Raw genomic sequence first — 27635 nt, forward strand, 5'->3', positions numbered from 1 at the left:
TTTCTCCTTTTTTTTTTTTTGCACGTGTTTTCCCAAAGGCAGTGTTCCTCCAGGGAGCCTGGGGTGAGGCCTTCATCAGCTGCAATCTCCCTCCTAGCTTCCTGCTCACTCAGTGGGAACCTTCCAAAATATATGAGCACTTCCTGCCCTTTCTTTATTCTGTGTAAACCACAGGCTGCAGAGATCAAGTTGTCTGATTAACTCCTCTGAGGGCTGGGGGGGGGGGGTGGGGTGGGGTGGATGGGAATGTAAATCCAACTACCTAGGTGTAACTATTATGAAGATGCTATCTCCCTCCCTCCAACCCTCCCAAGAAGTAGGGTGTGCTTATCTTTTTCCCTTGGCCCTTCAAAAATGCACCATTCTGTTTCCAGCCACAGTAACACCGACTTGTCTTCAGGAACTTTCTCTCTCATGCTAGGTTAGGTGCTCTACCACTAGGCTACTGAGCTTTATCCCAGCTCTAACCTCCACTTCTCAGGCCAGTGTTAGTGGCTCACATCTGTAGTCCTAAGCTACTCAGGAGGTTGAGATCAGAGGATCGAGGTTTGAAGTCAGCTTAGGCAGGAAAGTCTGTGAGACTCTTTTCTCCAATTAACTACTTTAAAAAAAAAGCTGGAAGTGGAACTGTGGCTCAAGTGGTACAGTGCTAGCTTTGAGCACAAAAGCTCAAGGACAACACCCAAATCCTGACTTCATCCCCCAAGACCAGGACCAAAAGGAAAGGAGAAAGGAACCCCCCCCCCAAAAAAAAAAGAAAAAAAATTGTTTTAAAACAAATTGAGGGCGGTTGTGCAGAGGAACACTTAACTGTGATTTTTTTTTTTTTCTTATATGGTGCTGAGGAATCAAACCCAGGGCCTCATGCATGCAAGGCAAGCACTCTACCACTGAGCCACCTTCCCAGCCCCTTAACTGTGATTTTTCTGATGCAGTAAAATGTGAGTACAGTTCTCGCTGTGTGGGTGTGGATGCTGTGGACAGATTCCTGGGCCTGAACTAGGAGTCTCTTGCTCCTGCTCAGCTGCTCCCTGCTGGTGCTCTGTCACTTGAGCCAGGCCTCTGGTTTGTTGGGTCTGACTACAGAACTAGTCATTGGCTTTCACACTGTTCACTGGATTTTATTTGTATTTAAAATCATTATTTGAAAAAAAAAAAACAATCGCTAAGTATGAAAGTCCCATTAGGGGCTGGGAAGGTGGCTCAGGGGTAGAGCACTTGCCTCCTATGCACGAGGCCCTGGGTTCGATTCCTCAGCACCACATACACGGAAAAAGCTGAAAGTGGTGCTGTGGCTCAAGTGGTAGAGCGCTCGCCTTGAGCTGAAGAGCTGAGGGACAGCGCCCAGGCCCAGAGTTCAGGAAAAATCCCATTAATGGCCACTAAAAACTACAGATCTCTTGAGAGCAGCCAGTACTCTGAAATACGATTTCATCATGCTGTTTTTCCATGTTTTCTTTCTGGGTGCCAGCAGATTATCTGTGTGTCTTCTGTGAGAGCGCACACACACACACACAAGCAGATGGGTTTTACATTTCCTTCTAAACAGATTCTATCTTTACCTCCAGCCAAACTGAAAAGAATCGACCAGGATTTTAGCTCTCCTGACACTGTCCGGGTTTTTTCTTTTTAAAGATTATAAAAAATAATTAGGCCGGGAAGGTGGCTCAGGGGCAGAGCGCTCGCCTCGCAGGCCTGAGGCCCTGGGTTCGAGTCCTCAGCCCCACAGCAGCAGAAAAAGCCGGAAGTGGCGCTGTGGCTGAAGCCGAAGAGCTGAGGGGCAGCGCCCAGGCCTCGAGTTCAAGCCCCGGGACTGACACACACACACACACACACACACACACACACACACGCACCACCTGCAGCTGAACCCCCCCCCCCCCCCCCCGTGGAAGCTCCTCTCCCGCAGGAAAAGGCTGACCGCACCCCAGACCTGCGGGCACCCCGCCGCGGGGCCCCCGGGGCTCGGAGATCAGCGTGTGCACCCCGCCCCCTCCCCCCCCCCCGCACGGCTCCGTCCGCGGGCCAGGACCTGGGGGCGGGGCGGGCGGGCTGCGCCCCGCAGGGGTCCGTCACAGAGCCGGGAGCAGCGGGGCCCGCGCGCCGGCCCCGGCCCACGCCGTCCCGCACCTGCCCCGGGCCTCGCCGCCCCACCCCCCAGGACAGCCGATCGCCGCCCCCAGCCCCGCGAGAACCCCGTGGGGCGACCCCGCGCGTCACGCCACCGAGGCCGGCGACTTCCCCGCGCGGCCCCGGCGCCCCGCGTCCTCGGCCGGCGCGGGCGGCAGCGGCGCCAGGGGGCGGGGCTAGCGGAGGGGGCGGGGCCACGCCGGGGGCGGGGCCGGCGGGCGGCCCGGGCGCGCGCCCAGCCGAGGCGCGGGCGGGGGCGCGCGCGCGCGCGGCGCGGAGGAGCGGCGCGTGGATTGGCTGCGGCGGGCGCAGACGTCAGGCTCCCGCGGCCCGAGCGGCCGCTCGGCGCGGCGCGGCGCAGTCGGCTCGAGCGGTCGCGGAAGGAGGAGCTGCTCCGGCCGCGCCGCCCCTCCGCCGCCTCCGCCGGGCAGCGCCGCTAGGTCCGGGACGCTCCGCGCCGCCTCGCCCGCCCGCGGCCGCCGCGCCCCGCGCCCCGCGCCCTCACCATGACCAAGAACGAGAAGAAGTCGTTCCACCAGAGCCTGGCCGAGTGGAAGCTCTTCGTCTACAACCCGACCACCGGGGAGTTCCTGGGGCGCACCGCCAAGAGCTGGGGTGAGGCGGGCGGCGCGGGGCGCGGCGGGCGCGGCCTCCTCATTCATTCCGCCCGGGGGCCCGGCGCGGCTCCGGCCCGCCGCCCGCGCGGGGCGCACGTGCTGCCGGCTTCCCGCCGCTGGCGGCGCCGGAAACCGGGGCCGCGCCGGCCGGAGCCGGAGCCGGGGCTGGGCCGAGGCGGGGCCGGGCGGGCGGCGGGGCGGGCGGGCCCCCGCGGGGCCGGGCGGCGGCGGCGGCGGGGCGGGCGGGCCTCTCCGTACGGCGGCCTGCGGCGCGCGCGGCGCCTCCGCGGAGAGGAAATTTCCACTCCCGCCGCGGAGGTGACTCGCGCGCCCGGCGGCGGCGGCGGGGACGCGCGTGGCGCCCCGCGGCCCGCACTCCCCCCCGGGACCCGCGTTCCCCGCGCCGCGCCGGCCCGCGGCGGCTCTTTGTGCGTCCCGGGGAGCCGTTGGCGGCGGCGGCGGCGGCGGGGAAGAAGGAGCTGCGCGGGGCCAGGACGGGCGGCGCGCGCGCGCGTGCGCGGCCCCGGGCGGGAGCGGGGCGCCGGGCGCATCCCGGCCCGGGGGTCAGCTCCCTTCCCGAGCGGAGAAGCGGCCGCGGTCCGCGGAGCCCGGCCGCCGCCGGCCCCGGGTTCGGGGCCCGCCCGGCCCCGCAGGCGGCCTGACCTCTCTCTCTCTCTCTCCCCAGCGTAGGGCGGCAGGCTGCCTCACCCGTCTCCCCTCACGGTTTGGCGATCACCTGTTGTCGGCCTCTCTGCCCTCGCCGCAGCTCGGCTGCTTCCCCGAGCCCCGTCCGTGAGAGGCGGACGGGAGGCCCGCGGGTGGCGTGCGCGCGGGGCAGGACGGACGCGTGTCACGCGTCGTGGCTCGCTTCTGGGGTGGACCCCCCCCCCCCGCCCCCGCGGAGATGTTGGCGTGGTGGAGAGGCCGCCCGCTAGGCCGCACTGAGCTCCTCAGGTGTCTGCCTAGCCTTGGCGCTCTGGAACCTTCCTGTTAAGGTTTTAGGGTGGGGATGGCATTTGAGTAACAACAGGTGCGCGCGGTCTCCGTGTAGGGCCGAGTGCCTCGTGTGTGGGGTGCGCACAGCGGCGGTTCACTTCAGGGTCAAGGCAGGACCCCTCCGCAGCATCAGTAGTACCGTTATCAAGAGCAGTGACCACCTTCTTTTTGTTGAAACAACTGGAAGCCAGTACAGAATGGCAAACAGTGAAAAATAGCCATTACTCTGTCCCAGGGGAGCCGTCTGGGGCGAGGAGGGAGAATCCGCCACTCCAGCCCACCGGGGTGTCTGGATCGGCCTAGGAAGGGCGCCCTGATCAGCGCAGTGTGCTGCTGACAGATGCCTTTTCCCCCTTTTTCGTCAAAGCCTGTATGGTGCAGCTGCCTGGTTGTGTTACCTCTCTGGTGTGTGTCTGTCTGAAATGTGTAAACGCTCACGTATTTATTTATATAGTGCTGGTCCTGGGGCTTGAACTCAGGGCTTTGTCCTTGAGCTTCTTTTTTGCCTAAGGCTAGTGCTCTTCCATCTGAGCCATAGCTTCAATTCTGGCTTTTTGGTAATTTATTTGAGGTAGTCTCACTGACTTTCCTGCTTGGGCTAGCTTTGAACCACAATCCTCAATTCTCAGTCTCCTTAGTAGCTAGAATTAGAGATGTGAGCCACTGGTACCCAGCTGTGTAATGTAACATTTATTTTTATAAAACCAGAAGAGGGCTGGGAAGGTGGCTCGGTGGTAGAGTGCTCACCGAGCATGTTTGAAGCTCTAGGTTGGATTCCTCAGTACCACAAAACAGAAAAAGCCAGAAGCGGCACTTGTGGCCCAAGTGGTATAGAGTGCTAGCCCTGCTTGACTTTGTTTTTGATACTTGGCAAATGTATTGGTTATAGTTACATCATAATGCTTATGTACACATGAAGTGCCTCATGGATCTCCACAGCAGCCCTCCACGCAGACTTCCTGGGTTAGGGTAGACCTGGAAATATCATGGACAGTGAGCAGGGTGAGCCATTAGCACTTGAACAGCATAGGACAAAGAGAAGATAGCACCTGATGTCTGGTGCCACAGATGCTCTGTTGAAGATGTCACAGGGAGCGGTCACTGGCCTGGCTCCTGTGTTGCCTATGCTGCTCCCCACGTCCAGGGGAGCAGGCAGCGCAATGACATGGAGGAAAACCCATTTGTCCAAGAGGTTTAAGAAAGCACTTTCCAGAATGTTTATTTGGTACGTACACGTTTTCTTCCTGTGGCTCACAATCAAAAGTCTTCAATGCTGTTAATGCCCAGCTCAGTCCACTCAGTGTGAGCCACAGTAAGAAGTACATTTAAGCCAGGTACTGGTGGCTCACGTCTGTAATCCTAGCTCCTCAGAAGGCTGAGATATGAGGACTGTGGTTCAAAAGCCAGCCTGCATGAGAAAGCCCATGAAACTTATCTCCAGTTAACCACTAGAAAACTGGAAATACAGCTATGGCTCCTAGTGGTAGAACGCTGGCCTTGAGCAAAAAAGCTCAGGGACAGTGCTCAGGCCCCGAGCCCCTCAGCATCAACAAAAAAGAATACCTTTGCCTGGACCTCTGCATAGATGGCACAGGTGAGAAAAGACAGACCATAGTTTTTTGTTTTGGTTTTGGTTTTTTGGTTTTTTGCCAGTCGTGGGGCCTGAACTCTGGGCCTGGGCGTTGTCCATCAGCTCTTCAGCTCAAGGCTAGCACTCTACCACTTGAGCCACAGCGCCACTTCTGGCTTTTTTCTGCTTATGTGGTGCTTTGGAATCGAACCCAGGGCCTCATGCATGCAAGGCAAGCGCTCTACCACTGAGCCACCTTCCCAGCCCCACAGTTTTTATTTTGTTTTGTTTTGTTTTGTTTTTACTGTTTTGGTACTGGGGGTCGAGCCCAAGACCTACAACTTGCTAGGTAAGCGCTTTCTACTGAGCTACGTACCAGCCCACACTACAGGTTTTCTGATTTACCAAAATTCATCCAGTGAGTTAGGCATAGAACCTTTGGGCCCACAGATTCTAAAGCCATGACTTTTTAAAAAACTTTTTTTTGGTCATTGTAATGGTGATGTACAGAGTGGTCACAGTTACGTGTCAGGTAAAAAATACATTTCTTTTTGACAGTGTCACCCCTCTCTCTGCTCTCCTATACCATGACTTTATCTGTGTCAGATGATAATACTTGAACCTGCTTGTTGGGGGTTCTACCTCTTGAACCATACATCCAGTCTGATAAATGCTAAAGTTAACAATTTAAAACCAGAGATTTTGTTTCCAGTAGTTATGTTTCTGGACCAGAGCTGTGCTTTGTTCATGTGCCTTTTCTTTATAGGTCCCTAAGGGGCCTTTTCTCAGGCACTGTGTTTCTGTTCTGGGTCATGCATCATTAAACACTGCTCTGGCATCAGACTCCATCGCACCTTGTGTCTGAATGTAGGGGAGAGACATGTGTGTTTATTTTCTCAGTATCTCGTTTACAAGACAATGGCCATTGTCCTGTGACTCTGATGATAATTAAGACTACCAAAATGTGCTTGACTGGGAGAGTAGCAGGACTTTCTGTTCCTGGTCCCTGTGCCTAGGTTTATAAGAATGGGCAGTGGGGTTGGGCAGGACTTAACATGTACTCATCCGTCACTCAACAACTTTCTGGACTGGCCAGGAAGCAGGAGAGGAGAGTTGTTACAAGGTACCATTATAATGATGGTAGTGTGTGCTTGATTTTTTTCTGAAATTGGCCTGAATTTACATCAGTAGAATTAAACTAATGGGTTTTGTTATTTCTAGACCTTCCTGTCTGTAATAACTTTGCCATGACCAGTCCTTTTATATGACTGTAATAAGAGAAAAGACAATTTAGTTAGAAAGAATTTTAGTTATGCATTTATTAATTTTGGAGTAACGTCCCCTCTAATCTGTTCACACACACACACACACACACACACACACACACACACACACACGTGCGTGTATGTACACTGGAACTTGAACGTAGGCCCTTGTGCTTGTGCTTTTTGCTCATGGCTGGTACTGTACTGCTTTGGATACATACCTCCAGTTCCACATTTTCCAGAGCCTTGACTTTTTTTCCTGGGGTGGCTTCAAACTATGACCCTCCAGGTCTCAGCCTTCGGGGTAGTTAGGATTACAGGCCTGAGCCTCCAGGGCTGGTGGGAAGGATCCCCCCCCCCCCCCCAATCTCCCACTTTATTAGCATGGGTTGTATAAAATCCTCTGCCTTTTTTCTTAGAGTTTGATTTCTGGTTCTTCTCATCACCATTGTGGTGACTTTCTACACTTTCTACTTGAAATTATCTATCAAGCAGCCTTTTTTTTTTTTTTTCTTTTTGGGGGTCATTTTTGAGGATTCACCTCAGTGACCTTGCTTATGCAGATGTTCTTGTCACTTGAGCTACATCCCAAGTCCTTTGGCTTGTTCTTTTTTTTTTTTTTTTGCCAGTCCTGGGGCTTGAACTCAGGTCCTGGGCGCTGTCCCTGAGCTTCTTTTGAAGCTTAAGGCTCACACTCTACCACTTGAGCCACAGCGCCACTTCTGGCTTTTTCTGTGATGTGGTACCAAGGAATTGAACCCACGGCTTCATGTATGTTAAGTGAGCCCTCTACCCCTGAGCCACCTCCCAGCCCTGTTTTTTTTTTTTTTTTTTTTTTTTTTTGTGGGTCATGGGCTTGAACTCTGGGCCTGGGCGCTGTCCCTCAGCGCTACGGCTCAAGGTGAGTGCCATTTCCAGTTTTCTGAGTGGTTTATTGGAGATGAGAGTCTCATAGACTTTCCTGCCTAGACTGGCTTTGAACCGTTATCCTCAGATCTCAGTGTCCTGAGTAGCTAAGATGACAGGCATGAGCCACGGGCCCCTGGCCCAGCTCTGTTTTTTTGGATAATGTTTTGTGTGTCTTTGTGTGTGTGTGTGTGTTGGGGGGGGGTCGTGGGGCCTGAACTCTGGGCCTGGGCGCTGTCCCTCAGCTCTTCAGCTCAAGGCTAGTGCTCTACCACTTGAGCCACAGCGCCACTTCCGGCTTTTTTCTTTTTGCTTATGTGGTGCTGAGGAATGGAACCCAGGGCCTCATGCATGCAAGGCAAGCGCTCTACCACTGAGCCCTCTCCCTAGTCCCTGGATAGAATTTTGTGTTAACTTTGAACTGGATGGCCTCAGCCATGACTCTCCTAGTCGTGTGGCTTAAGGGTTGCCTATCAATCAGAAGCCTTCATTTGGATGTTTCCCAGGTGCCTCTTGGTGTATTTCCATTGCTTTCAGGGGCTCCTTAGCATGACAAACTTTTATTTTTTAAAGACAAATACTACTTTAATGACATAGTTAAAGTGAATGCCAAACAGAAGCCAAGATTGTGGCTGGCAAAGTGACACTCCTGTCCAGGTCTCTGTCCAAATCTGTAACTATTCTGAATTCTGTGGCAAAGGAGGATTAGTGCCTCTGGTAGATCAAGTGATAGACCAACTTTCAAATGCGGAGGTGAGCCGGCTTGTGTGTGTTTAGGTGGGACCCGCGGATCTCAGGGTCCTGAAAGGGGAAGAGGAGGGGCCAGGATCAGGCAAGGAAAAGTAAGGCCGACAGTCAGAATGATGCAGTGTGTAATAAGGGGCGGTAGAAGGTGAGAGGGGCTACGTGCGGAGGATTTGGGCAGGGATCCCCTAGACCTCCAGAAAGGAATGCACTCCTGTTGGCTCCTCAGTGCCCATGTGCAGAGATACTGGTGTTAGACTGATGTTGCGCTGCTCTAAGACACTATTAGTGGCAGTTTGTAACTGCAGCAATGAGAAACTAATGCAGTGATGAACCAGTCACAGTTTTCAATCAGCATCTATGGAAGATTGGCTCCAGGACCCTAAACAAACAAAATCAGAAGACTCACGTCTCATCTGAAACGGCGTATACAGACAGGCTCTTCGCATACAGTCTTTCTGGCTTCTCTCCAGTCACTTTTTACCATTCATACGGTTTTCTGGACCCCTCCTGTTTATTCCACATTAGGCTGCCTTCTTAGAAGTAGTGTCAGCTTAGGTAGCCTGATCTCAGGAAAACATCGAAATCCTCTGCCCTGAGAATAGTAAGTGTTCCCGTGTGTCCCAAAACACCCTTTCCTCTGTCTAGCCTTTGTTACTTACGTTGTTATGGTAGTTCACTAGCCTGTAAGATGCCATGGATCAAACCCAGGTGACTGGCATGAGAGGCAAGCTCTCTACCCCTGAGCTCTGCTGTAAGGCTTAGTCATGTCTCATCTGTGATTCTCCAGCTCCTACTGTGCTGGCATTTTAGTAAGGATGTGTTAGAAGTTGGTTGAATGAAAGACAGTAATTTAGACTTGCAATATTGACTTGAATGTTCTAAATGTGTATGATAATCTTGGTGACTCCTAGTATGCTCTTTCTGTGAATGTTTTCCTTTGCGGAGGCTGTAGTACTAATGGCTTTCATAGGAATTCAATATTGAAGGAAACAGTAGGTATCTTAGTGGCACCACTTTAGTTTAGTGATAGGGTTATTATCCAAGTCTGCTTCTTTCTTTCTTTCTTTTTTTTTTGGGTCCGGTCATGGAGCCTGATCTCTGGGCCTGGGTGCTGTCCCTCAGCTCTTCAGCTCAAGGCTAGCGCTCTACCACTTGAACCACAGCACCACTTCCGGCTTTTTTCTTTCTGCTTATGTGGTGCTGAGGAATTGAACCCAGGGCCTCATGCATGCAAGGTAAGTGCTCTACCACTGAGCCACCTTCCCAGCCCAAGTCTGCTTCTTTCTGAGATTCAGCTTTTATGAAAACCTCATAAAATCATCCACCCCCCACCTCAGTTTAATAGGGGTGCACACCAGTTTCGGAACTTGAACTCAGGGCCTGGATGCTGTTCTTGAGCTTCTTTTGCTCATGGTTGGTTTTCTGCCACATTAGCTCCACTTCCAGCTTTTTGATAGTTAATTTGAAATGAGTGTCTCAAACTTTCCTGCCTTGGCTGGCTTCGAACTGTGATCCTCAGATCTAGCACAGGCATGTGCCCTTGGCAACTGGTTTTAATAGGGGCCTTTTTGTTGGAGGGCGGTGGGCCCTGTTGGTCGTGGGGTTGAACTTGGCCTGGGTGCTGTCCTTGAGCTAATCTTTAGCTCAAGACTAGTAGAGCTCTACCACTTTGAGCCACAGTGCCACTTCCCTGTTTTCTGGTAGTTAGTTGAAGATGATTTTACTGCTCTAGCTGGCTTTGAACTGGCATGAGCTGCCGATGTTGGTAAGAGGGCCTTTTTAATAGGGTCATTCTCTCCACACAGGGTGCTGGTACTAATTAATAATTTTGAGGCTTTTCTAGCTCAGCCTCTCACTTCCTTGGTTAAACTTGGTTACTGAGTCATTTGTGGAGCTAGTTTTTGTGACTTACTCTTAGTATTTTGCTGGTGCCATGGTAAAGCACAACTTTGAAACTGACCTTCCTGCAAGGACGGGCCCTTGTGACTGCTGTGGCCTCGTGGCCGTGTCTGGCCCATCAGCAACAGACCTTTGTGCACCTCGACTCACTCCTGCCTTCTCTGGCCACTGCCCCTCCTTTCCTCATTGTCCATCCTCAGGTGGTTTTTTTTGGTCAGTTGTGGGGGTTGAACTCAGGGCTTGTATGCTGTCCCTGAGCTTTTTTTTTGGGGGGGGGTCCAGTCGTGGGGCTTGAACTCTGGGCCTGGGCGCTGTCCCGCAGCTCTTCAGCTCAAGGCTGGCACTCTACCACTTGAGCCACAGCGCCACTTCTGGCTTTTTTTTTCTTATGTGGTGCTGAGGAATCGAACCTAGGGCCTCAGGCATGCAAGGCAAGCGCTCTACCACTGAGCCACCTTCCCAGCCCCTCCCTGAGCTTTTTTGCTCAAGGGTAGTACTCTACCACTTTGAGCCACAGCGCCACTTCCTGTTTTTTGGTGGTTCATTGGAGATGAGTCTTACTGACTTTCCTGCCAGGGCTGGCTTTGAACCACAATCTTCAGATCTCAGCTTCCTGAGTAGCTAGGATGACAGGCCTGAGCCCCCAGTTCCCCCTGCCGGGTGCTGTCTCTGGCCTTATTTTTTCTTCTCTCCTGGAAATCTCCAAAGATGCAAAGATAAATAAAAACAAATTTGGGTTTTGCTTGCTAGATTCTGGGCACTAATTATTTCGTTTACTTCCTACATACCCTACATTCTGGAGCGTGAGGCTTAGATAACCCCACGCCTCTACATGGCTTTTCTCTGTGGAACTGTCATCTTCCCTCATTCCCTGTCATTTCCAAGCAAAACTGGCCAAATTGCCAATCCGCTCTCCATAGCATTTCATTTTTTTGTGAACCACACCCCACTACCGTTGCAATTAATTCAGGAATTAATTTTCTCTGACTTTCCATTGTTGTCCTTCCCCTTCTTGTGAAAGCAAGCATTCAGAAGCTGCCTGGTTTCATGGCCCTTACCCCCTGTTTCAAATGTCACAGTGCTTAAAACTTCATCAGCCCCCTCCTCCTCCACCAGGATCCCCTAGTGCCTTTTCTTATAAACTCTGTTATTAAAACAGTAAAACACAAGCCACGCACAATGCCATATACCTGCAGTCCAGCATTTGGGAGGGTCATGGAGAATTCTATGAGACCAATCTGGACTAAAACAGCAGATGAAAATCTTGTATAAATTCCGTGTGAAGTGCTGGGGATCTAACCTAGGGCCTCTGCGTGCCAGGAAGCTCTCTACCACCAAGGTATACCCAGCTCTTCCAACTTCAAGTAGGTAAATGGCTTTCCAGTATTTATCTGTTGCTTAAAACATAATGACGGTCAGGAATGTAGCTCAGTGGTAATGTATCTGCCTGACGACTACAGGTCCTATGCTTGATCTGGGAAAAATGTGTGGACAGCTGTGGGTGTTGAGCTCTTGCTGTCTGATGGATGTCAGGAAAGAGGGCCAGGCCCTCCATTGGAATCACTGGTCATTGTCTAAATCTGTAACTTCGTTGCCATTTGATTACCTCTGAGGCTGCAGTCTTGGTTTTCCTACTTTCCCAACCCCAGATCATATTTGGATCACCCCTGCTTTCAGAAAGTTGAAGTTCCAGGCAGCTTGGGATTCCAGGCTTTCAGGTGTTGGCTTGGAGAAGTTTCCAACCCATAGCCTGTTATTTCCCATCATGCACCTTGTGTAGGTACAGTCTTGTATCTGAGGCCCGTGGTTAGCGCCCGGCCTTGCCGGTGACAGGGCCTGGCTTCTGTCCCTGTGCTGTTCCCAGGCCCATATTTTGTCATTGAAGTCATGGTCAGTTTGTAGGCTGTGCTCCAAGTTTGGAAAGAGTGTACATTCTGTTAACTACAGAGTGTCTGGGAAGAAATGTGGCAAGCTTTGTTTGAAAAGTATTTGCTGGGCTGGGAATGTGGCTCAGTGGTAGAGCGCTTGCCTTGCATGCTCGAGGCCCTGGGTTCAATTCCTCAGCACCACATAAGCAAAAAGAAAAAAGCCGGAAGTGGTGCTGTGGCTCAAGTGGTAGAGCGCTAGCCTTGAGCTGAAGAGCTGAGGGACAGTGCCCAGGCCCAGAGTTCAGGCCCCACAACCGGACCCAAAAAAAGAAGTATTTGCTGTCCTTTTTTTATATATTCAGTCTCTGGATTGTATATTTAAAGATCTTCACCAAATAGGATTATATTGTGTTAGATATCTATGCATATGAACATTACATGAAGCACAGAACAGAATTGTAGAATTTGAAGCTGCACAGCATCATGAAGGTGTGTGACTGTAACGTGGCCTTCATGTGCTTTTTGCTTTTTAGTATAAAATATCATAGCCCTGTGATCCCTGTGACTTGGATCCTAGTTTGCCACATCTGTTTCCTCCTCCTCTTTTTTTTTTTTTTTTTGCAAGGGGGGGGCGGGGGTGGGGGCGGGGAGCTGGTGGGTTGTGGGTTTTGAACTCTGAGCCTGGGCACTGTCCCTGACCTCTTCAGCTCAAGGTTAGCACTCTACCACTTGAGCCACACTGCCACTTCTGGCCTTTTCTGTGTATGTGGTACTGAGGAATTGAACCCAGGGCCTCATATATACGAGGCAAGCACTCTACCACTGAGCTATATTCCCAGCCCTATTTCCTCTTTTTTTGGGTTGGTTGTGGGGCTTGAACTCTGGGCCTGGGCACTGTCCCTCAGCTCTTCAGCTCAAGGCCAGCTCTTTACCACTTGAGCCACAGTGCCACTTCCAGTTTTCTGGTGGTTAATTAGTGTTAAGAGTCTCATGGACTTTCTTGCCTTGGCTGGCTTTGAACCCTGATCCTCAGAACTCAGCCTCCTGAGTAGCTAGGATGACAGGTGTGAGCCACCGGCACCCTGCCAAGTCTTCTTTGAGGACACATCAGACCTGAGGGTGTGCTTGCTTAGCCTAGTAAGTTTCTGGTCCATCAGTACTTGACATATATATGTTTACAGGATTCTGTACCTCTCATTTTAAATTTAAATGTGTAGCTGTGTATCAGTCTGAGGTTGTTTTTTTTTTTTTTTTGGGTCCGGTTGTGGGGCCTGAACTCTGGGCCTGGGCGCTGTCCCTCAGCTCTTCAGCTCAAGGCTAGCACTCTACCACTTGAGCCACAGCACCACTTCCGGCTTTTTTTTTTGCTTATGTGGTGCTGAGGAATCGAACCCAGGGCCTCAGGCATGCAAGGCAAGCGCTCTACCACTGAGCCACCTTCCCAGCCCTGAGGTTGTTTTGTTTTACTTGAGGTATATGAGACTTTGTTATCATTCCTTTTTAACTTTACAGTATTTCATTATGTATTACATTTTGTTTGCTGTTCTTTGTAGTTAATTGCATGATCAATTTCTTCTTGTAAGGTTTGGTGATGTGTTCATTGTAGGTGTTCTTTTTTTTTTGATTTTTTTATTGTAAAGATACTATACAGAGGGTTACAGTTACATGAGTGAGGTAATGAGTACACTTCCTCTTGAACATTGTTACCCCCTCCCATTGTAGGTGTTCTGAGCTCTTCCTTACAAGTGTGGAAATGTCTGTTTTGTATTCCAAATTGCAGAATGTTAACTTAGCAGCCAAAATCAAATTGATAGTTACCTGGTGTCAGTTGTTCTTTCCCTTTGGTAACCTCTTTGATCATCTGATAGACTTGATGCAGTTTCTCATTTTTGGTGTTTGCTTGCTTTTTGCCAGTCATGGGGCTTGAACTCAGGGCCTGGACAATTGTCCCTGAGCCTCTCTGTGTTCAAGGCTAGCATTCTACTCCTCAGTAGCTAGGATTATAGGCGTGAGCCACTGACACCTGTCTGTTCAGCTGCTTTATTAAAGTGGTAATGACATATACTAAGCGGTGCATGTCAATACAGATACAGGCGATATAGCAGGCAATACAGCCCTAATACTCAGGAAGCTAACGTGGAAAAATCACCTAAAAGTCTAGGAGTTCAAGACTAGCTTGGACAATATAATGAGCCTCCTATATCCAAAAAAAATACAGTTTTGACATATACCCAGGTACACAAGCATACCTATACTATACTCACCGTAATCAAGATAAGAACATTTATTACATATACTCCCAATTTTTCTTGTCCCTTTATAATCCCATTATTCTGGGCTCTGGGCAAACACTGATGACACTTTAGCTTGTTTTCTGGCATTTTAAGTACTTTTCTGAAGGAGCGACTGCATTCCTTTAAACTCTCTCCTGCTGGGTGCCCTCCTGCTGAGCCGCGTGGCTGTAGATTGTAGTTGTAAGTCAATTCCTGGGGTTTCCTTTGAGTGACCATCTTGGGTTGATGCTGTTGATCTCAGTCAAGACATTTCGAAATGCTGGTATTTCTGTGGAATTTAAATCAGTGTTAGCTTATTTTATTGTTATTGGCTTTGTTGGTGGTGGTGTTTGTCTTTATGACGGGAGTGTCACTTTGTATTCCAGCTGGGCTTAACTTGCAGTCTCCTGCCTCAGCCTTCCTTTTTTTTTTTTTTTGGGTCAATCGTTGGGCTTGAACTCTGGGCCTGGGTGCTGTACCTGCGCTCTTCAGCTCAAAGCGAACTCTCTACCACCTGAGCCACAGTGCCACTTCCTTCTGGTTTTCTAGTGGCTTATTAAGAGATAAGAGTCTCATGGACTTTCCTGCCTGGGCTGGCTTTGAACCGCGATCTCCTGAGTATAGGATGACAGGCATGAGCCACCGGCGCCCGGGCTGGCATTGGTTTTTAAAATGTTTTCTTACCCCAAGGCAAGAGCAGCTGCAGTGCCTTGCATCTATGTGTGTTTTTGTTTTTGTAAATTATTGTGAAAAGTCTTTCATCATATATGATATAAAAGATTGGTTTTATTTGGCAAAGGAATTATTTCAAGGAGGAAAGCTTGCTTTAGTGTCTTGTCTCTGGAGGCCTTTAGTATGTGACATCAGATTTAGAACATGGCTGTTAATTTATGTACATATGTTGTAACTATATGACATTTTAGTACCTTTTTTCCATTTTATAATGGTTCTTTAGAAGCAAATTAAAATAATAGTTTGGTAATACTTATTTCTGATGTTTTATAAATTTCATTTATATTTTTTCCTAGGAACTTAAAAAACAATTGAAGGTGATATAAGAATATTTTGTAGGGGCTGGGAAGGTGGCTCAGTGGTAGAGTGCTTATGAAGCCCTGGGTTCAATTTCTCAGCACCACATAAGCAAAAAAAGCTGGAAGTGGCGCTGTGGCTCAAGTGGTACAGCGCTCGCCTTGAGCTGAAGAGCTGAGGGACAGGGACCAGGCCCTGAGTTCAGCCCCACGACTGACCAAAAAAAAAAAAAAAATTTTTGTGATGCTTTAAATAACTGCAAAATACTGCTCAGAAGTCTCCTTCACACTTTGGTTTCATGTCTCCTGTGCAACAGCGCCACCTGTGTCTCTGTTGCTTATTACCATCTCACCTGGGCCTGTCTTCTGTGCGTGGCAAACAGATCACTGCTTTGAGCCTGGTCTTCCTTTTCTTTTTCTGCAGCAGGACCGCAGTAGGCACTGCGGAAGGGCAGTGGCCCGGAGCTGACACCCTCTCCTCTCTCCTCTCTCCTCTCCTCCCTCTCTTGGCTTCCTGGTAATTGGGGAAGGGTGGTATGCTTAGTGTAAAGCGAAATTGCTTAAATGATTTCCCCTTTGTGTGGAAAAATGGGGAGGGGAGTGGCTTCCTGGGCTGCAGTGGAGAAATAATTTGTCTCACTGTTGTCACTATCTGTCCTGGGGTCATGTTTGAGAAGATGAAGTTCTGTAGCTGCTTTCTGGGGAAATGAATAAATGAATTCAGAAACTCACAAAATCTTAGAAGCCTTCTGAGCTACTCCTTGGGAGGTACTGGGGTCCACTGAGGACCTCAGGTCTGTCCTCTGCTAAGGGTAGATAAGCTCTCAGAAGAGTGCCGAGAAGGAAGGCTGGGATAACTTCAGCCCTGGGGTTACTGTCTTCACAGCTGCACAGTCTTAAGGACTGTTCCACGCTTAAACATGAATGACTTCATGTATTTTGATAAATAAGCTCCCTATTGATCACTTTGACTTTAGAACTTTGAGACAAATTACTGATACTCACATGTTCCCCCAAATCGTTGGTGTGGGGGTCTGCGAGTTTCCAAGTAACGGGAGAAGGGGTTAAGGGTGGTGTGGAGGCCAGTGCGTCCTGCCTTGCTGGGGCCAGCGGCAGAGCCACGGCCCCACCCGGCTCACTAGTAGGCTTGTGCTCCTTGCACTTGTGCATGGCCAGTGCCTTCTACACTCCCCCACTCCCTCCCCTCCCCCACTCCTCTCCCCCACTCCCCTCCCCCTCTCCCCCACTCCCCTCCCCCCTCTCCCCTCACCGGGTGCCCTTCCCCACTTGCCTTCACTGCATGTCTGGTTGGTGTTCTTCTAAGTCACCTCACTTTTTAAAGCATTTGCAGTAATTGCTGGCTGATACACAGGCTTTATATAATTTTTTTCTACTTTCCACTTAAGGCAACATGTGAATGCATGGGGAGAGGTTGACCCGCCCCGTCATTTTTTCTTAGAGGGCATGATGTTCTTTTGGGGGGACGTTCCTCCACACATGGACTGGCATTTTCCAGCAGGAGTGGCAGAAGCTGACTAACTTGGAAGTGGGGGGGGCGGGGGTGGGGGGTTGGAGCGAGGCTCACGGGCTGCCTGCTGGACTGCCCGGCACCTGGTGCATGGCTAAGCTTGGGCTCACTACCTCCCCAGGCCGAGTGCCTGCACTGTGGGTGCTGAGTCTCACTGCCTTCCTTTCTTTGCAGGTTTGATCTTGCTCTTCTACCTAGTTTTTTATGGGTTCCTGGCTGGGCTCTTCACACTCACAATGTGGGCCATGCTTCAGACCCTGAACGACGAGGTTCCAAAATACCGCGACCAGATCTCTAGCCCAGGTAACCATGGGTTCTCTTCCTGAAATATACTGGGGCTCTGACTTGTCTCTGCCACAGATCTGCTTTGTACTGAGTGGATAGAAGATAAGTTAAACCACAGTGTTGGGTAATGGGAGTGTCGATTGTGATTGCTATTTCTTAATATGTACTGGTTTAGCTGCTTTTTTTTTGGGGGGGGGGTCTGGTCGTGGGGCCTGAACTCTGGGCCTGGGCGCTGTCCCTCAGCTCTTCAGCTCAAGGCTAGCGCTCTACCACTTGAGCCACAGAGCCACTTCTGGTTTTTTTCTTTTTGCTTATGTGGTGCTGAGGAATTGAACTCAGGCCCTCATGCATGCAAGGCAAGCACTCTACCACTGAGCCACCTTCTCAGCCCCTTCCCCTTTTTTTTTTTTTTTAACTGGTAAGACTTGAATCCTTTGTGTGGAATAATCGGAAATAAGTGAATAATTGAAACTTGATTGAAGTACATTTGGATAGTAGTTACAGATTTAAATAGTTCATGAATATTGTTCTTTTGGCCATGGGGAATTTTTTTTTTTTTTTTTTTTTTTTTTGGGTCCGGTCGTGGGGCCTGAACTCTGGGCCTGGGCGCTGTCCCTCAGCTCTTCAGCTCAAGGCTAGTGCTCTACCACTTGAGCCACAGCGCCACTTCCGGCTTTTTTCTTTTTGCTTATGTGGTGCTGAGGAATCGAACCCAGGGCCTCGAGCATGCAAGGCAAGCGCTCTACCACTGAGCCACCTTCCCAGCCGCTGGCCATGGGAAATTTATGTGTGAATTACATAGTTTGTGTAGTGCTGTGGTCTAAACAAATACGGGCTTTGTGGTTCTAATTGGTTAGTATGAAAATGATAAAAAATGTTAAAAGGCAGCTAGGTAAAAAGTGTTAAGTAGCAATAAAATTTGCTGTTTTTCTCTTGTCTTAAGAAACAAAATTCCATTATGCCAAAGAATACTAAAAACTTAGCTGAAATATATATATATATATATATATATATATATATATATATATATGTGTGTGTGTGTGTGTATATATTTATTTATTTATTTATTTATTTATTTTTATTTTTGCTAGTCCTGAGGCTTGAATTCAGGGCCTGGGTACTGTCCCTGAACTTGTTTTGCTCAAGGCTAGCACTCTACTACTTGAGCCATAATGCCACTTCTGGCTTTTTTTGTGTATGTGGTACTGAGAAATTGAACCCAGGGCTTTGTGCATGGTAGGCCAGCACTCTACCACTGAGCCACATTCCCAGCCTTGAATTATATTTTGTACTTCTTAACTTCAATCCTTGCTGTCAGTCTCTGTGGGACAGCTGTCTTGTTAGGCATGGCTCCCTGCTCAAGGTGCTGGCAGTATTTATATATTTATTTTGTGGTGCTCTTGTGTCTGCTGCGCAAGTGGTGTACCACTGCCCTCCATCCCTGGCCTGGTACTGGCCATTTGGGGAATAGAAAGCAGTGATGGGCAGAATGTTCCTGGTAGAGATGGCAATAGAGGAGTGGGAAAGGGGCTGTGGGGAGCCCAGCAGGGGCTTCTTTTCCAGAGTTCTGGTTTTGCTACCAGTCATGTTTTATTCTCCAAGGGCCCTTCGGCTGTGTCTGGAGATATTTTTAGTGGTAAAACAGGAGAGCAGAGCAGCTGTTAACGATGCTGCTAACCCCCTGCAGTGCACAGGGTGGGCATCACGCTGTACAGGAAGAGTCGCCCAGCCCGAGGTCACGGTGCTGAGTGTCTCTCCTACATCCTCCATCACTCTCACTTCTGAGCCTTAGCAACAGCCACGCAGAACCAGCAGACTTCTTTCCCTGAAAAAGATGTCACGTATTTGTGAATATCCCAGACAGTGGTGTTTTAGATGCAAAAATGATTAGACTGGTTTGCTAAAACCAGGTTATTTTTGAAGAGTTAAGTTTTCTTTAATTTGACATGGCTTATTTTCATAGATGGGTAAAAGTGGGAAGTTGATAACTGTAGTATAACTGTGGACAGTTTTCCATGTGATTTACTGAGATCTGCTTTTTAGGATAAGAGAGAGGAGATTTAGCCATATCACATACATACCTTTTTTAAAAAAATTCTTTTATCTTTTAGGACTTATGGTTTATCCAAAACCAGTGAGTGCATTGGAATATACATTTAGTTTATCAGATCCGAATTCCTATAAAGGATATATTAACGATCTTAAGAGGTTTCTAAAATGTAAGTATATTTTCTTGTAGTAATGTGCAAAAGTTAGTCATTATAGATTATAGAACCTAGCACTGAGTTATCATTACTTTTACAAACATTCTTAGTTTGTTTCACTTTTTTGGGGGGTCGGTTGTGGGTCCTGAACTCAGCCTGGGCGCTGTCCCTCAGCTCTTCAGCTGTAGACGAGTGCTCTACCACTTGAGCCTCAGCCCCACTTCCGGCTTTTTCTGCTTATGAGATGCTGAGGAATCGAACCCAGGGCCTCAGGCATGCGAGGCGAGTGCTCTACCACTGAGCCACCTTCCCAGCCCCTTGTTTCACTTTTTTTAAGTAGACAAATGAGAGGATCTCTAAACATTCCAAAATGAGTTGTAAGAGTGTTCTAATTCATAGAACAACATAAATGTCTGATTAACAGCAAATTTGTATTATATAAAATAATGCCTCTGTACTTTTTTTTTGGTTAGTCATGGGGCTCAAATTCAGGACCTGAGCACTGTCCCTGAACTTTTTTTTTTTTTGCCAGTCCTGGGGCTTGAAGGCCACCTGGGCGCTGTCTCTGAGCTCCTTTTTAGCTCAAGGCTAGTATTCTTCCACTTGAAGCATTAGTGCCACTTCTGACTTTTTTTGTGATTGGTTGGTGTTAGGACTTGTCTCATGCACTTTCCTGCCTGGGCTGGCTTCAAGTTGCAATCCTCAGATCTGTCTCCTGACGAGCTAGGAGTACAGGCGGGAGCCACAGCACCCAGCTTGATGGGCTCTTCTTTTTTTCTTTTTTTTACTGCTGGTCCTGGGGCTTGAACTCTGGGCCTGGGCAAGCACTCTACCACTTGAGCCGCAGCGCCACTTCTGGCCTTTTCTGAGTTGTGTATTGGAGATAAGTATCACAGACTTTCCTGCCTGGGCTGGCTTTTTGAACCATGGTCCTCAGATCTTACTCTCCTGAGTAGCTTGGATTACAGACATGAGCCACTGTGCCCAGCTGATGGGCTCTTTTTTTTGAGGGGGGGGTGTCCAGTCGTGGGGCCTGAACTCTGGGCCTGGGCGCTGTCCCTCAGCTCAAGGCTAGCACTCTACCACTTGAGCCACAGCGCCACTTCCGGCTTTTTTCTTACGTGGTGCTGAGGAATCGAACCCAGGGCCTCGAGCATGCAAGGCAAGCGCTGTACCACTGAGCCACCTTCCCAGCCCTGATGGGCTCTTCTTGATGGTGGTCTCAGCTGCACACACCAGCACTGCTCCCTAGAGGAGAGGACTGTGTACCCAGGTCCCTGGTTGTGAAATGAGCTCTCCTGGTGTGGCTCCCTCCCCCCCCCTTTCGTGCTCCTGCTTGCTCTGCTGTCTTCAGGGGCTCTGCTTCGGAGGACTTGCCCCCTAAGGAATTCTGTGACTCTCAGCCTGTAGTCTCAGCACTCTTTCTTGCCTGGTTGATTCATTTAACTTTTGGGGATACTCTAAAATCCCTTACTTCTCAGTCTGTCAGTTACCTGCGGCAGAACTTCTGCCTCTGTTTAGTAAAGCCACGTGGCTTCCTGAGTGGAGCTGCGCTCTGGGTCTGCTCGCTGCCCGCTCTCTTGCTTTAAGAGGGCCATTCTGCCTCGTAGAAGGCTTGCAGAGGCGCTGTAGTGGCTGGTGCTGCTGACTTGAGACAGGAGACACGGGATTCGCAGACGGTGTTGTAAGAGGCCTAGAGAGCCACCGGCGCAGCAGAAGGCGCCCCTCCTTCCCTGTGTCACCTGCTAGCAGGGCTGGCCTTGTCTTAGAAGACCATTGCGCAAAGGATGCTGTGTTCCTGCTTGTGTTCAATGTCCTGTCTTGTATTTCCTTTCTAGCATATTCTTTAGAAGAACAGAAGAATCTCACTGTGTGTCCTGATGGAACACTCTTTGAACAGTCGGGTCCGGTTTATGCCGCATGTCAGTTTCCTGTGTCCTTACTTGAAGCTTGCAATGGTACCGAAGATCCTGATTTTGGCTACTCCCAAGGCCAGCCTTGTGTTCTTGTGAAAATGAACCGCGTACGTATGTGTTCACCTCTGTTACTGCTTCAGGCCGTCTTTAAGGAGCTGCCCATCAGTGCTAGATTATTTCTTTGGCTTGGGGTAACACCTTCATCAGGGGAAAGCTGGCACTGATAATTATTGCTTTGGGAAAAATACACCACAAAGGGTTGATGGCTCAGTGATTACTCTGTTTAACATTTTCTGAATGTTTGGTAGCCAAGTATAGCTTTATATTTTACAGCTATGTCATTAAGTAGTGGCATTACAGACACAGCCCTGTTCTAAGGAGCTCAGCGTGCAGAGTGCAGAGGAAGCCATTTGCTGAGCATGTGCTCCCGCCCAGAGCCTGGCTGCCGTTCTGATGCTCTGGGCTGGGGCCGCTCGAGGCCCGAGGGCAGGAAGGAGCTGTTCTATCACTGAAGTCACTCTTACTAAGCTATTTGCTACTTTTAGTTCTGGGGCTTGAACTCAGAGCCTGGGCGCTGTCCCTGAAGCTTAAGGCTAGCACCCTACCACTTGAGCCACAGAACCACTTCCAGCCTTTTCTGTGTATGTGGTACTGAGGAATCGAACCCAGGGCTATGAAGCTAGGCAAGCGCTCTATCACTAAGCCACCTTCCCAGCCCTAAGCCAGTTCTACTGTCCCCAGTGCAGTTGGGCTGTGGCGTGTGGAGCTGGGCTGTGAGGTGTGTGTTTCCCTGGGGAGGTGGGCTGAGCCCCGAGTGGCCATACCAACCCTTCTGTAGCCTCCCGACAGTCACTGCACCTGGACAGGGGCTTGCGTGACCAACGTCAGCTGAGTGGGCGCTGTGCAGCCTGACCTCGCTGGTGAGGTGCAGCACTCTGGAAGTACTGCCCATGCCAGCCACTAGATGGCTCTGCACCCGCCCCACACAAGGCTGAGACCCTTCAGCAGGACCACGCCACGTGCTGCGATAGGAGACGTGCTGCGATAGGAGACGGGACTTGAAGGTGGCTTGGCAGGGGTTCACGGGAGGGGGCAGTACAGACCTGCCCCCTAGTGTGTAGGGCAGTAAGTAAAGCCACTGAGTGGACCAGAGCTGTCACCGTCAGCATTACGGACGTTGTAACACAGTGGCCTTTGAAAGGGATGTGACGATTGGTCAGTTTTTCTCTGTCCATTGCCCAAAAGTCACCTTCTTGCCTGCTGCTTCTTGTTCCAGTGTGGCAGCAAGGTAGACACTGTTTTGGTCAGTTCTTTGATAACTCACTTATTTTCTAAATTGCTCTAACACAGCAATAAGATCGCTAACTGGAAATGTTATTATATGAAAGCTCATTTTATTTATTTATTTATTTAAAAAAGATTTTTTTGGGGGGTCCGGTCGTGGGGCTTGAACTCTGGGCCTGGGCGCTGTCCCTCAGCTCTTCAGCTCAAGGCAAGCGCTCTACCACTGAGCCACCTCCAAGCCCCAAAGTTTGTTTTAATACTCTAAATAAAGTTGAGACAGATGTGCCCCGCCTCCCCCGCCCCCAGCAGCGAGGAGCAAGTTCCAGCAGAAGCAATGATTCAAATTAATCCATGTTTCTTGTCCTCAGATCATTGGATTAAAGCCTGAAGGAGAACCAAAGATAGGATGTGTTTCAAAGGTTAGTACTGAGTTTCAGAGGTTAGTACTGAACGGTATCTGTGGAGAGCTTCCACCTCCAGAGTCTCGTGTCTCCTCTGACACCTTCCCGTGTCCTTCTAGTCTCCAGTCCACACAGCTCACTTCAAGTAGCCCTGTCTCCTAATGATGGCCCGATGGATGTCCACGTCATGTGTGCCATATCATGCTCTGTACACCATATTTCATGACTCCCTCTCAAAATAGTAATGCTGAAGTGACCCATCCCAAAGTAGTAATGCTGAAATTGGGGTTGTGATCACAGGTGTCTTAATACTGTATCGTGACTGTTTTCTTTTCTTTTTTTTTTTTTTTTTTTTGTCGGTCGTGGGGCTTGAACTCTGGGCCTGGGCGCTGTCCCTCAGCTCTTCAGCTCAAGGCGAGCGCTCTACCACTTGAGCTACAGCGCCACTTCCGGTTTTCTGGTGGTTTATTGGAGATAGGAGTCTCACGGTCTCTCCTGCCCGGGCTGGCTTTGAACCGCAATCCTCAGATCTCAGCCTCCTGAGTAGCTAGGATTACAGGCATGAGCCACCAGCGCCCGGCTGTATCGTCACTGTTTTCTTAATAGTACATACGCGGGTGACCTAACCGTCAGTACTTGAGAGTTTATGAAATATGGTTCATCTCCTCAAGGTGCAGGTGTTCATATGTTCCTCCTTCCTACTTAGTTTTTGCCAGCATGCCGTGCAGTTTTCATCTCATAACTTCTGTTTTCTTTCCATGCTGCATCTGCTACTAAGACAAATGGGTAAAAGATGGGTAAGAGTTCTAAGGGAGAGATCCTTACGCTCTAAACTTAGTCTTCTGGTTGTGTTAAGTATTAGGATTCAATCCAGTTGGAAGCAGAAGTGGTGTTCCTGATGGGTTGTGGTGAGATCATGGAGGGCTGTGGAGAGCCGGCGCTGGCTCCCATCACAGGAGGCTCCTCATCTGTGCAGGAGCTCACTAGTTGCTCACTCATTCCTCCCTTGGGCCCCTTGGGTCTCCCAGTTCCCCCCGTTTCTACCCAGCGCCAGAAAGCAGAGGCAGGGCAGGAAGAATGACAGTTCAGGGTCATCCTGGCTGCTCAGTGAGATGCTGCCTGATGAAAGCGAGAATCTTCCTTAAATCTACATACCACGTGTAAATGTTTCCAGAAATGTCAAGAAACCCTATCATGTAACACCTTCATTCTCAGAATTTACTTGCACAGCTTTCCAGCAGCAAGTTCCTGGGCCTGGGCTCCACACTGCAGCCAGGTCGGAGTGCCAATCCACGACCATGCCCTTCTGGGAGCAGGCCCTTGGATGAGCCTGAGTGTGGAAGGCTGTGTCTAAGATGGGAGTCCTGCTAGGCCAGCGGGGCAGACCCCTGCCTCGTGTAAGCCTCTGGCCACAGGGATCGGCTCTAGAGCCGTCGAGCCCCGCCTCTGCCACGCCCCTCTGGTCTCACACTTGTGGCAGGTTCTCTACCCCTTGAACCCTATGTGGAGACCCCTTGTACTTTAGTTTTTGAGGAGGGGCCTGGCACCAAGCTTGGACCTCAACTTTCCTGTCTTCCTTTTTAGCTGGGATAATACTGTGCCACCACGCCTTGCTTGTTTTGTTAAGATGGTGTTCTTGCTAACTCTGCGATCCTTCTAAGCTCTGCTTTCAGCGTAGCTAGGATTACAGGCCGGAGCCACTGTGATTTGCCATGCCCTTCCTCCCTTCCCTCCTCCCTCCCTTTTGCTGAGCTGGGGATTGAACCAGGGCTTTACACCACTGAGCTCTTGTCTCCTTCATGTGTTAAACTTATTTTTTCTACATTTTATCTGTGTAACCTTTGCTTTGTAGAATAATTGGAAAATGTTCATGAAACTCCAGTGCTAATGTCCAAATTTCATCTTGATGTCCCTTTTGCTTTAGAGGTGTGTGTAAAGTATATACTTCTATAAAGTAACCCAAGTAGGTGTTGTCTCTGTTTCGTTGTGGGAACGAACATCTGCAGAGCTCACTCCTCAGTAGGGTGAGCAGGGAGCAGTCCTGGTTGTGCTGTGTCTGGCATGCGGAGCCTTTCTTCAGTATCTGCAAACATTTTATTTGCTATAGTTGATTTTCTCAAGTGACATTGATAGAGGCAGATTTTTCATGTAACTTAGTTGCTCATGGGTGTGTCAGCTCTGTGGATGGGGTTCACTTATTGAAGTAGAATTGGTTAATGTAAGCTGGGCACCGGTGGCTCCCGCCTGCCGTCCTAGCTACTTAGGAGGCTGAGATCTGAGGATCAGAGTTTGAAGTCAGCCCTTGCAGGAAGGTCAGTGAGACTCTTATTTCCAATGAACCACCAGAAAACTAGAAGTGAAGCTGTGGCTCGAGTGGTAGAGTGCTCGCCTTCAGTAAGGAAGCTGAGACAGTGCTCAGGCCCTGAGTTCAAGCCCAGGACTGATACAAACACCCTTTTTGTTTAAATGTTTACCCCAGTGTCAGGGATGGGCTCCAAGGCCTTCCCTAAGCTACTCAAGCTTATCCTGAGCTCTGCCCGCAGGCCTGCCACAGGGAGAGCTGTAAAGGAGGGCACCTGCGGGGGGTGGTGGCGGTGTCTGGAGCATGCTGCAGAAGTGGGTGACTCACGCTGGGAACATGGCTGCCAGCCCCTGCTATGCTGGAGTTGGAGCTGTGCTCTTGCCACACCTTGTCTCTACCCAGGTCCTTCGCGCCCAGGAGGTGCCCCAGGGGAGGGCCTTCCCCCCCACTTTAGGGGTGTGGTGTGTACCTGTTAGCCCATCCCCTTGTCACGTGGTGCTTGGTGATGAATGGAGTGGGAGGAGGAGAAGGAAGAGCTCCCCTGCATGCACGCATCTCCACTGGAGAGATGAGTTTACTTAAACTGGAAGTTCATGTGTTTGCAAGTACTTGGTGATTTGTGGACTGTGAGAATGGAGTCTGCCTTGCATCCTGTGTTCACCTCCCCAAATTTCACACCCACCACCTCTGGGCCTGAGCGTGGCTCCTGGCGGCTGTTGTGGTCTGGAGCTGCGGCAGCCTCTGCGCTTGGTCCAGGCTGGCAGCGCTGTCTGCTGCCAGTAGCAGTTGGTGGGCCCTAGGACACAGTCGGACTGGCTCAGGAGTGCAGGAAGCGGTGCGCTGCTGTGTGCAGGCTCCCGCGGGTGAGGCCTGAGGAAAGCCCAGCACCCTGGCAATTTTGGCAGCGCCTGCCACAGCGCTGCGCTGTGCACGCGGACTTCTCCCCTTCGCCCTCACCTGAAGGAGTTTCTCTGCTTTCCCACAGGATGAAACCACAGCCTCCGTATCAACATACCCCGACCAGGGAGCCATAGACTTAAAGTATTTTCCATATTATGGGAAAAAACTACACGTAAGTAACAAGGTTCTGTGTGGCGCTAGCTGTAAGGAAGCGGCAGCTGCCCGGGTGGGCTGACGCCTCTCAAGTGTAACTGAAAGTTCATGATGAGGCGAGCAGAACAGAAAGCCACGCTCACACGCGGAGGACGGTGCTTTTCACCGCGCGTGGAAGCTGACTTCTGTGGTGGCTTTTTTTTTTGGGGGGGGGGGGGGTCAGTTGTGGGGCCTGAACTCTGGGCCCTGGCGCTGTCCCTCAGCTCTTCAGCTCAGGGCTAGCGCTCTACCACTTTTTTCTGCTTATGTGGTGCTGAGGAATCGAACCCTGGGCCTTGTGCATACAAGGCAAGCGCTCTACCCCTGAGCCACCTTCTCAGGCCTTGTGTGGTTTTTTTGTTGTTGTTTTAAGTACAAGACATTCTTGAAGGAAAAGGGGGATTGAGCCAGGGTGGAAGCCCGGAGCAGGGCTGGGATGTGAACAGATGTGAACACGTGTCTCCTTGTCTGCCAGGTCGGGTACCTGCAGCCGCTTGTTGCTGTCCAGGTCGCCTTCGAAGCTAACAGTACCAAGAGGGAAGTGACTGTCGAGTGCAAGATCGACGGGTCTCCCAACTTGAGGAACGAGGATGATCGGGACAAGTTTTTGGGACGAGTCGTGTTCAAAATCACAGCGCGTGCCTAGGATGTGTAGGTGGTCTCCACAGAATAAATGTGTTGTCGGTCTTCGTGTATCAGCTGGACCTGCCATTCTAGAGTTAGGAGACCGCCCTGGAGGACAGCGGGGCACATGACACTTGGCTCCGCTTGTGGCGTTCCGTGTCCTGCCCTCACTTCCTGTGGCCTCTGCGCCGGCAGCCCACGTGCAGCCAGCTAGGGACCGTGCCCGGCTGCAGACGTGTGCCACGCCACGCCACACCACGCCGCCCTCCTCTCCTCCCGGGCTCGCTGTCGTGCCTAAAGCTTCCTGTGCTGTGCTGTGTAAATACTTCATGGATTTAACACTGGTTAACTGTCAGATTCCGATGCCAACAGAGCTGGTGGCTTGCCAGCATCAAGTGACTTCCTAGCTGCAGGAAATGTGTGTGTGTGAGACGCGCTGTGTGTGAGGAGGAACAGAAATAAACGTGGATCTGAAAGTGTTACCTTGGCGTTGTTTGTAGTTACTTTTCACCTGCTTGGCCTGTGGGTGTTTTGGTGAGCAGCACATGCATCTTGCTGGGAAGCATGTGAAGCGCTGGTGGGGTTTGTGTCTTGTGCCAGGAGTGAGTCTTGCTGCCTTTGAGAACACAGGTGAAAGCGTGTGTAGGTTAGTCAGGATGATCGTGCACCTAATTTTTTATGGAATTCAGTTCATGTGACT

At 50.3% G+C, this 27635-nt stretch overlaps 1 protein-coding gene across 3 annotated transcripts; it reads left to right on the forward strand.

Annotated features, from left to right (window-relative positions):
* The first annotated feature begins 2482 nt into the window (after positions 1 to 2482).
* On the forward strand, positions 2483 to 27417 carry Atp1b3 (ATPase Na+/K+ transporting subunit beta 3). Of its 3 annotated transcripts, none has more exons than XM_070005547.1 (8): positions 2656 to 2745; positions 15724 to 15816; positions 17002 to 17130; positions 19224 to 19331; positions 21155 to 21339; positions 22885 to 22935; positions 26205 to 26291; positions 26787 to 27417. In XM_070005547.1, exons 3-8 carry the CDS (start codon positions 17064 to 17066, stop codon positions 26955 to 26957), a joined length of 669 nt encoding a protein of 222 aa, XP_069861648.1. In that variant the 5' UTR covers positions 2656 to 2745; positions 15724 to 15816; positions 17002 to 17063; the 3' UTR covers positions 26958 to 27417. The 3 variants fall into 3 exon arrangements, with proteins under 3 accessions (XP_069861647.1, XP_069861648.1, XP_069861649.1); XM_070005548.1 differs by having other exon boundaries at positions 2687 to 2745; positions 15727 to 15816; XM_070005546.1 differs by lacking the exon at positions 15724 to 15816 and having other exon boundaries at positions 2483 to 2745.
* The last annotated feature ends 218 nt before the right edge of the window (positions 27418 to 27635 follow it).

This window comes from Dipodomys merriami, unplaced genomic scaffold (genome assembly GCF_024711535.1).
Source record: "Dipodomys merriami isolate MVZ:Mamm:240054 unplaced genomic scaffold, mDipMer1.0.p SCAF_68, whole genome shotgun sequence".
Classification (NCBI taxonomy): domain Eukaryota; kingdom Metazoa; phylum Chordata; class Mammalia; order Rodentia; family Heteromyidae; genus Dipodomys; species Dipodomys merriami.